General features: G+C 41.5%; 1 protein-coding gene across 1 annotated transcript in view; it reads right to left on the bottom strand.

Moving 5' to 3' along the window:
- oscp1b (organic solute carrier partner 1b) overlaps nt 1–11,165 on the bottom strand; it is a 43,340-nt gene that overhangs the window by 17,474 nt on the left and 14,701 nt on the right. The window contains exon 5 of the mRNA XM_043717938.1: nt 3,652–3,780. Coding sequence (XP_043573873.1) covers nt 3,652–3,780 — 129 coding nt within the window. The remainder of the gene's footprint in view (nt 1–3,651; nt 3,781–11,165) is intronic.

Genomic DNA, 11,165 nt, shown 5'->3' with positions numbered 1-11,165 from the left:
TGAATTCCATAGATTCACCACTCTCTGGCTGAAGAAGTTTCTCCTTATCTCCATTCTAAAAGGTTTTCCCTCTACTCTAAGGCTATGCCCTCAGGTCCTAGTTTCTCCTGCCAATGGAAATATCTTCCCAACATCTACCCTGTCCAAGCCATTTAGTTTCTGTATGTCTCAATTAGATTCCCCCCTCATCCTTATAAACTCCATCAAGTATAGACCCAGAGTCCTCAAACATTCTTCATATATCAAGCTTTTCATTCCTGGGACCATTCTCATGAACTTCCTCTGAACATGCTCCAGGCATATTGCTCCTGCAAGTTTACCTTTGGAGAATCCTGGATGAGAACTCCGAAGACTCTTTGCACTTCAGATTTCTGAATTTTCTCCCCATTTAGAAAATAGTTTATGCCTCTATTCTTCCTACCAATGTACATGACCTCACACTTTCCCACGCTGTATCCATCTGCCATTTCTTTGCCCACTCTCCTAACCTGTCCAAATCCTTCTGCAGCCTCCCCACTTCCTCAGTGCTACCTGTCCCTCGACCTATCTTTGTATCATCTGCAAACTAAACCAGAATGCCCTCAGTTTGTTAATATATAAAGTGAAAAGTTGTGGTCGCAACACTGAGCCTTGCGGAACACCACTTGTCACCAGCTGCCACCCTGAGAAGGACCACTTTAACCCCACTCTCTACTTTCTGCCGGACAGCCAAGCTTCCATCCGTGCTAGCACCTTGCCTCTGACACCATGGGCCCTTATCTTACTTAGTAGCCTCTTGTGCAGCACCTTGGCCTTCTTGAAGTCCAGGTAGGTAACATCCATTGGCTCTTCATGGTCTAACCTGTTCATTACTTCCTCAAAGAATTCTAGCAGATTTGTCAGGCATGACCTCCCCTTGATGAAACCATGCTGACTTTGCCCTATTTTACCATGCATTTCCAAGTATTCAGAATCTCATCCGTCACAATGGATTCCAGGATCTTACCCATGACCGAGGTTAGGCTAATCAATCTATAATTTTCTGTCTTTTGCCTTACTCCTTTTTTAAATAGAGCTGTCATGTTAGCGATTTCCCAGTCCTCTGGGACCCTCCCTGATCCTGAAAGATGACCATTCACACGTCCACTATCTCTTCAGCTATCTCCCTTAGAACTCTGGGGTGTAATTCATCCGGTCCAGGTAACTTATCCAGGCCATTCAGTTTTTCTCGCACCTTCACTTTGGCAATAGCCACCATACTCAGCCCTGCCCCCTCACTCTCTTGAATTTTTGGGATATTAGTCGTGCCTTTCACTGTGAAGACTGACGCGGAGTAATTATTCAGTCCCTCAGCCACTTCCTTGTTCCCCACCACTATCTCTCCAGCATTATTTTTCGGCAGCCCAATGTCCACTTTTGCCTCTCTTTTGCCCTTTATATATCTAATGAAACTCTTACAGTCTTCCTTTACATTACTGTCGATCTTAGCATCATATTTCATCTTCTCCCTCCTTATTTCTTTTTTTTTGTTACCCGCTGTTTTTCTTTCTAAGGTTCCCAATCCCCTGGTTTCCCACAGCCCTTCACCATATTATATGCTTTTGCTTTTGTTTTCATGCTATCCCTGCCTTCCCTGGTCAGCCAGGGCTGCCTCATCCTCCCTGTACCAAGCTTCTTTTTCCTCGGGATGAATCCCTGCTGTGTCTCCTGAGTTACTCCCAGAATGCCCTGCCATTGCTGTTCCACTGTCTTTCCTGCTGGGCTCCTCTCCCAGTCAGTTCCACCCAGCTCCTCCCTCATGCCTCTGTCATTGCCTTTATTCAGCTGTAATACCATTACCTCTGATTCAATCTTCTCCCTCTCAAATTGCAGAGTAAATTCAATCACATTGTGATCACTGCCTCCTAGGGGTTCTCTCACCTTAAGCTCCCTTATTAAGTCTGCCTCACTGCACAACACTGAATCCAGTATTGCCCTGTTCCCTGGTGGGCTCCACCACAAGCTGCTCCAAAAAGCCATCTCGAAGACATCCCACAAATTCCTTTTCTTGTGATCCCCTACCAACCGGATTTTCCCAGTCTACCTGCATATTGAAATCCCCCATGATCACTGTAATTTTGCCTTTCCTACACATCTTTTCTATCTTTTGATGTATATTGCACGCCAGCTCCTGACTACTGTTTGGAGGCATACACAACTCCAACTATGTTTTTTTTAACCATTGCGGTTCTTCAATTCTCCCTACACTGATTTTACACCTTCTGACCCGACTTCATTTCTTGCTAATCATTTAATTTCATTTCTTACCAGTAAGGCAACACCCCCCTACCCCGCCCACCTGTCTGCCTGTTCGATAGGACGTACAGCCTCGAACAGTCAGCTCCCAATCCTGATCCCCTTGCAGCCACGTCTCTGTGATGCCCACCACATCATACCTGGCAATTTTGATCTGCTCCACAAGCCCATTTACTTTGTTCCTTATACAGTACTGCGTGCTTTCAGATATAATACCTTCAGTCCTGTATTAACCACCCCTCTTCTCATTGTCACTCGTTTGTCCAGTGTGCCTGCCAAACTCTCTCCCCATCCCCCGTCACTCTCATCCCTCAGCTACGCGCTCAACCTTCCCTCTCTACACTTGCAACCCCCACCACATCCTTACACCACCTCCATCCTCTTCTTGTTTTTCACTAACTACCCTGTAACTTCTAACTTGACACTGTTTAAAACTTTTCAACTGATTCAACCGTCTTTTGTGCAACCTCAAGTTCTTATGGTAGTTTATTTTCTCCTATTTTGAGTGACGGTTAAGTGAAGAGCCTTTACTTCATTTAGAAGTTAAACAGTGAGAGTTGTGGCAGGATATTCACCTCCAGCTCAGCAAACCCTCCTCACACACATAACATTGCAGAACAACACTGCTATACCTTAACCCTCCTGGTCCATGAATGTTAAGGCCAGCTGGAGTGATGAGAATAATTAGTAAATCTGGAAGGTAACGGCATCACCCACTGAGGGACTGAGATACAGGGTCCAGAAAATCAAATTGGGACCTGTTCGTCTGAATCTCTGAGTGCTACAACAGCAATGAACATTTGTGTGTGTATAGGGGCAACAATATCACATGGCATCTTAAGGTGTTTCAGAGACATTTTAAAATAATATGACATTGAGTCCTGTAAGGCAATATTAAGACAAAGATTAGTCAAAGCAGCAGGTTTTGAAGGAGGGTAGTGAGTTAGCAAAGCTGAGAGGTGTATGGAGTGAATTTCAGGGCCCACACCACTGAAGGCATGGCCACCAGCTCCATTCCAAGAGGCAGGAGCACCAACACTTTGGAAAGTTGTACAGATACAGGAGATCACGGAGAACAGAGCCAGCCAGGCACGGTGGGATTTAAAAATAAGGACAGGAGGTTTAAAATTGAAGCATTGCTTAACTGCGAGTCAGTGTAGGTCATATAGCACAGGGGTGATGGGTGAACAGCATTTGGTCCAAATGAGAACTTTAAGCAATAGAGAACACCAAATGAATAATTTTGAAATAGCCCTCCTTGATTCTTGGTTCATTCCAGAGGGTTCCTATTATAAAGCAGGAGACTGTTGGGCCAGCCTAGAGCCTCTGGGTCTGGTACCCAAGAGACCATTAGGATGTGATAATGATGCAACTTACATATTAGTGCCAAGTTTAATGACTCTGTCACCAAAGAGATCGAAAGATCCTTCTGTCAGCACATTCGTGTAACTGCCACTGACTGGGAAAGTTGCTCGTTTCACCTCTTCTCCAACATAGTTAAACATTCTGTAACAAGTGGAGAAATACTAGACGTCAGTATTGTCCTTACCTGAGAAGCTTCCAAACATCAAATTCCAATCACTTTCATTACCGTAAAACCACAGACAAATAGAAACAAGAAACAAGAGTAGGCCATTTGACCCCTCAGGCCTGTTTCACCATTCCATAGGATTATAGTAGCTCCACTATCTCAATGCCATATTCCCATTTCTCCCCATAAGACGCCTTTAAAATTGCACTTTGATAGATACTCGTGTCTTTGTGGATTATGCAGGAGGGGTTTTATGGAAAGTTTGATGTATGTAAAAGCTGGAATAGACATCACAACATGCTCAGCTCATGTCTATCCATACATTCAATGTACTGTAAAACTGTCTCAGGGACAACTTTGTCTAAGAGTTCAGGTTTTTTTTTAAGCATATGGAGACTGAAAAAAATAAGCCAAAGGCTGCACAACACAAGCCAGCATCTTAAAAAAGACATTAAGGTAATACTTTGTAGGAACACTCTTTAATAAGGTGATTCCCACAAAGAGAGCTCAGCCTGGAAGGTTCATCAGTCTTCTTTCACCTTCTTACCACATAGTTTCAACAATTTCTCAACCATTACATTTAGATAATTCAGTTACTGGTCTATGATATGAACACATCAGAGGATGCTTTGGGACCTGTCAAGAAGAAACAAGCTACTTAGCTCAGGAATTTCAAGTCCATCTGCTCTCCAAAATGTATTCAATTTGGAATATTAACAGCAGTGATGGTTAATTGGAGTGCAGACAGACATAGGTCCATGGAAGTTTGCATATATGGTGCAAGAGGGAAGGATTATAATTCCTGGGACACTGGGATCAGCTTGGTGGAAGATAAGCCCTTAAAAGCATGGACAGGTTGCACCTAGCTAAAGCTGGGCTAATATCCTTCCAGGGTGATCTGCTGGTGATGGTAGGGAGGATGTATACTAAGTTGGCAGGGATGTGGAAGCCAAGAAGTAATATTAGAGAGGTGCACAGAGTACTGGGAGAAACAGATGGCATTAAAATAGGCAATACTAGTTTAATAAGGGGCATCAATATGAAGAGAAAAGTAATACATCGAAATTTGGGTGACTGTGCAGGTATGTGAATGTGAAAAATGCGGTAAACAACTTTGCGGAGCCACTGGCAGAGATGGCCCCATGTGGAAATGTGATACTGCAATAATGCAAACCTGACTCAAAGGAAGATAGGCCTGACAGTTAGATTTTCCTGGATACAAAGCGTTCAAGAAAGATAGGAAAAGGAGGACAGAGAAGATGTCCAAGATGGTCCAAGGACAGAACATACTTTGCTAGAGTCAAGGAATATACAAAAAAGTTGCAATTAGATTACTTGATGTGGCGTTTAGGCCACAAGTGGGAAAAAATGTAGGGGAACAATTCATAAGCCAATTACTGAAATGCAAGATTTCTAATATATTTCGAATGAGGGATTATATTTATCCAAATATAGACTGGAATATTAGCAGTATATAGGACAGTTGGGTTCTTCGGTTATGTTCAGGACAATCTTCTACATCAGTACATTTCCATCCAATAACAAAGCAGATCCTGCTGGACCAGGTTTTTGGAAGCATTGTGGCCCATTGAGGATCAGGTTTCAACAGAAGAAGATTTAGGGGATAATGAATAAAGTATCATAAGGTTTCTGAACAAAAGGGAGGGTCTATGTCAGTTGGAAAGCAGGATAAACTAAATAACAATAAGCAGAAAGCAAATGTTATGATTCTGCAATTCATACCTACTCAAGATTTTTGATTTATTTTCCATGTTCCATTAACAATCACTCTGGCCTTGTACCATTAAACATTTATTAATTCCAAACTATCAAAGACCTCCCCTTTTAGTGTTCTTCCCACTCTCCTCTCTTTCACTTGCTTAAAATCTAGGGCATCTCTGAAACATTTCTCAGTTCTGAAAAATCTGTCATTGCCCCAAAATGTTAACACTCTTCTTCTCTCTACAAATGCTGTATGACTGACAAAGTATGCTGAGCATTTTCGACTTGAAACTTTTATTTTAATAGATATTTTTATTGAAGAAAAAGGAAATGTTTAAAAACTTTTTTTACAAACTTACAAAATAACACAAACAAATATAAACACTAATATACAATTAAATATTAAATAAATAATAAGCAAAACACAACAAACAAAAAAAAGAGAAAAAAATACTAATCTAACCTACAAATAACCAAAGCATATCATAAAATATCTTACATTACTCAAAAGAAAAGATAACATAGTAATTAAATAATGAAGTACATGCTCAGAATGAATTAACATCCAGTCATAATAAAACCCATATTCATACAGGATTCCTCCCCAAAGGGCCCCTGAACCAGCCAGAACCACTACCACAACTAGATAAAAGCCCTTGACAATATGGCCAAAATATCTGTATCTAAATAATTCAGGAAGGGCTGCCATATTTTATAGAATAATTCAATTTTTTAGTGCACCACATTTGTGAGTAAGTCAAGGGGAATACATTCCATGATTAACCTTTGCCAATTCGAAAGTCCTGGAGGGCCCTCAGCTACCCAGTTTACTAAGATATTTTTCCTTGCACAAGAGGAGAGAATGGAAAATAATTTCCTCCCATGCACATCCAGGGAGGGCAGGTTCGAAAGCCCAGGAGAAGAGATACTGGATCTACTCCAATTTCTGCTCCCAAGATTTCTGTCAGAGCATTTGCTACTCTGATCCAGTATTTGCGGATCTTATGACATGTCCATAAGCAGTGTGTGAGTGCCCACTTCTATTTTACATTTAGGACACATTGGAGATGTTCCTGCCCTAAATTTTGCGAATCATTCCGGTGCTATATGAGTCCTATGGAGTATCTTTAATTGAATAGCTTGGGTTCTATTACAAATGGAGATCTTTCTGGCATTTTCCCAGATGTCGTCCCACATTTCTGAAGGGATTTCCAACCCCAATTCCTGATTCCATGTTTTAAACAATTGTTCCATGTCTTTCGATACTTTGTTCTGTAATGAGTTAAAACTCACACAACACCAGGTTATAGTCCAATAGGTTTAATTGGAAGCACACTAGCTTTCGGAGCGACGCTCCTTCATCAGGTAATCCAAAAGCTAGTGTGCTTCCAATTAAACCTGTTGGACTATAACCTGGTGTTGTGTGATTTTTAACTTTGTACACCCCAGTCCAACACCGGCATCTTCGAATCATTGTTCTGTAATGAGTGATAAAGGGTGCTGACCGAGGGTGGACCCACTGGCCATAACACTCTTCTTTCCCTATCCGATTTATAAGAGCAATCTAATAACGTAGTCTTCTTCTGTATGTAATCTCGAATTTGGAAATATTGAAAAAATCTCCATTAGGCAGTCCAAATTTCTGGTGCAGCTGTTCAAAAGACATCATAACCTCCCCATCGAACAGATCCTCTAAGCAAGAAATACCCCTGGACCTCCAGGTTTTAAATGTAGCATCTGTGAGCCCCAGTTGAAAATCCCATGCTCCCACTATAGGAGTATAAGGGGAGTTTTTTGTGAATTACCCTCATCTTGCCGCATTATCTTCCAAGCTTTAATTGTATTTAATACAATAGGATTTTTACAATGGTCCATAATAACTTTCATCTTATCTAAAAATAAGAGATAAATGAGGGGACACTTTACTTGAGAAGCCTCAATGTCCAGCCAGATTGATTGCAGGTCACACAAGACCCAATCAGTTATGTAGCTTAACAGCGAACTCAGCTGATACTTCCTAAAGTCTGGAAAATCCAGCCCTCCCCTTGCTTGTGGAAGCTGCAGCTTCTTTAATTTAATAAGGGGCCGTCTATGATTCCAGATGAAAGAACCAAGCCACGGATAGTTTACACAATGCCGGCTTCGGCAACATTAGAGGGAGCATTGTCATAGGGTATAAGAGACGAGGCAAAATATTCATCTTAATTAGATCTATTCAGCCTAACCAAGATATCAGGAGATACCCCCAGCGTTCAAGGTCCTGCCTTATCCTCTCTAATAGGTGCACAAAATTGGCTTTATACCGCTGACCAAATACTGGGGTGATAAAAATACCTAAATATAAAAACCCTCTAGAGACCACTGAAAGGGAAAGCAAGACCCGTCCGATAAATTGGACTTACTAACCAGACCACTGATCGGCATGGCCTCCGATTTTGTGAAATTGAATTTGTAACCTGAGAACGCACTAAATAAATTGATTACTTGGATCAAGCGGGGCACGGATATCAAAGGATTACTAAGAAAAAAGAGAACATCATCTGCATAAAGGGTAATTTTATGTTTACCCGAACTAACCCTCGGAGCCACGATATTAGAATCGGCCCGTATAGCTTCCGCTAGTTGCTCAATTATTAGCGTGAATAATAACGGTGAGAGAGGACATCCCTGACGACAGCCCTACCCACACTGAAGCTATCCTAATCATGGCTGCTTTGGGGTCATTGTACAATATTGAGACCCATTTAGCGAATACCTCTCCCACACTGAACTTTTCCGGTGTGTAAAACAGATATGACCATTCAACCCGATCGAATGCCTTCTCCGCATCTAAAAAGACTACTATTCCCAGTATTCTTTCCTGATGACAGACTTGAATCACATTCAAAACCCTTCTAATATTATTAGATGATCTACGGCCCTTGATAAACCGTCTGGTCCTCTTTTATGATGTATGGTAAAACCCTCTGCAGCCTTAATGCTAATGTTTTAGAAAGAATTTTAAAATCTACATTTAGCAAAGATATTGGTCTGCATGATGTGCAATCTTCTGGGGCCTTCCCTTTTTTAAGAATGAGAGAAATATTTGCTTCTCTCAACGAAGGCGGGAGACAGCCCTGACTATATGAATAATTATACATGTCTATATGTGGACCAACCAGTACCCCTATAAACCCTTTGTAGAATTCAGCCTGGAATCCATCTGGGCCAGGTGCTTTACTGCTCTGAAGCTGCCTGATTGCATCAAGTACTTCCTGGGTTGTTAGGGACGCATTCAGAATCGACACCTGTTCTGTGGCTAAGTCCGGAAAGGCCAGGCTTTTAAAAAAGGACTCCATCTTCTTAGCTCTGTCTTCACAATCCTGTGATTTATACAGATCAGAATAAAACTTCCTGAAGGTTGTACTGATCCTTTTGCGGTCATGAGTCAAAGTACCAGCACTTTCCCTAATGGATGTGATAGCATGAGGGACCTTTTCTCCTCCTTGCGAGATACGCTAGGTATCTACCAGGCTTATCACCGTATTCATATAACCTTTGCTTTGCAAATAATATTTCCCTCTTTGCTGTTTGGGTAATTGCGGTATTCAAGGCTGTCCTAAGGGCTGTAATCCTTTGTAACTTAGCAATAGAGGGCCTATCAACATGTGCTATCTCAGCTGCCTTCAAGTGAACCTCGAGTAGACACTATTGTTCTCTCTTTTGATTTTTCTGTGTCGCCGAGTATGAATTAATGAGACCTTGCACATAAGCCTTAATGGTCTCCCACATCATCGATGGGTTACTGGCCGTACCTGAGTTAATTTCCAAAAAGGTTTTAAATTCTTGAGAGAAATATTTTACAAATTTACTATCCTTCATTAAGAAGGAATCCATATGCCAATGTTGGGGGCTTGTCTCATTGTCCCTAGTTTTAACTTCCATATATACTGGAGCATGATCAGAGATTATTATATTACCTATTTTGCAGGATAATATGGGGTTCAAAAAGATCAAGGGAGCAAAAAACATATCAATTCTAGTATGACACTTATGTGGGTTAGAGTAGAAAGCAAAGTCTCTGCCTTGCGGATTAAGGCACCTCCACACATCTCTAACCCTAGCTCCTTATTCAAATCCACCAATTGCCTGGATCTAAGAGATATACCCACAGTACTCTTGAGTATCCTGTCTATCTCAGGGTCCATAGTACAATTAAAATCTCCTCCTATAATTGTGTGACAAGCCCCAAAAGCCATCAGTTTGGAGAATGCTTCCGTTATAAATTTGAAGGGGTGTGCCGGGGGACAATAAAGATTCAAAATCCCACAATCCTCCCATTTATGAGGGCTTTAGTCAGTATATACCGTCCAGATTGATCTTTTATCTGACTTAAGTGTTTGAAAGGAAGGTTCTTCCAAATGAGAATGACTACTCCCCTACTTTTTGAACTAAAAGATGAAAAGAAAACCTGATTGAATCCTCCTTGTTGTAATTTTAAGTGCTCTTTATCCATAAGGTGTGTCTCCTGTAAGAGAGCTATATCAACCCTTTCTTTTTTTTTGAGACTTGATAGTATTTTCTTCCTTTTGATTGGTGAATTATTCCCCTTGTCGTTCCAGGTGCACCACCTAATCGAATGACTAACCATGATAGTCCTGGCAAGTCCGAGACCCCCCGGGAGGAAGAACACCATCCAAAACACCCCGAGCATAGACCATAGAAAATTCACAAAAGTAGAGATTCTTTAATACATTAATGCCGATATAGTTAAAAACTATTTCTAAATAAGAAAAATATAAAATACATTTAAAAGGAGATTTTCCCCCTTGCTCCCAGGGGGCATCACTACCTGTCAGTAAACCCACCGTATCTTCTCCCAACCAGTGCCCCGCCCTTGACCCCAGGCACCACATAATAAACAAATTCAAATGTACTATAAAACCAAAGTTAAAAGTGAGTGTCCCAACCCCCACCCACACCAACACTTAGATACATTTAGTAAAGGTAATACAAAGTATAAACATATAAAACTATAAAGTTACAATCCCAGCAAGTAATAGATAACTAAGTATAATAACGGAAGAAAAAAGAACCCCCACTCTAAAAAAAATTGAGGTAGAGCAAACGCACCCCCCCCCCATGACACAAATCAAATAAGCCGCCCGGCCTGTTAAAAAAAAGAAAATCACATAGTGAATAACAAATAAGCCGCCCTCCCTATTCCCGGAGACGATATTAAACAATAGGGGGGGATGAGAAGGGAAAGAAAAGATAAACCTGGGTGAGGAGGCAAAATTGCATCATTAGCCATATGGTTTAATTCTTACTGTCTATTTAAGAGAGTCCAAAAATTCTTTAGCCTTCTCCGGTGATCCAAAGTTATAAATGGATCCTTCATGGCTGAAGCGCAGTGTTGCTGGGTAACGCAAGGAATATTGGATGTTTAAGTCTCTCAGACGCTTCTTCGCCTCTTCAAATGCCCTCCTATTGCGGACCACGGCTGGAGAAAAATCCTGGAACAGCATAATCCTAGAGCCCTTGTACGATGGCCTGGGGGTCCTTCCCCAGGATTCTAGAGGCTTCCAGAAACATCTGTTTCTCTCTGTAGCATTAGAGCCAGAACAGGACCAGGCGAGGACGCTGATCCGACCCGGGC

This window comes from Chiloscyllium plagiosum, chromosome 27, assembly GCF_004010195.1.
Source record: "Chiloscyllium plagiosum isolate BGI_BamShark_2017 chromosome 27, ASM401019v2, whole genome shotgun sequence".
Taxonomy (NCBI): Eukaryota; Metazoa; Chordata; class Chondrichthyes; order Orectolobiformes; family Hemiscylliidae; genus Chiloscyllium; species Chiloscyllium plagiosum.
This window is presented reverse-complemented; position numbering and strand designations above follow the sequence as displayed.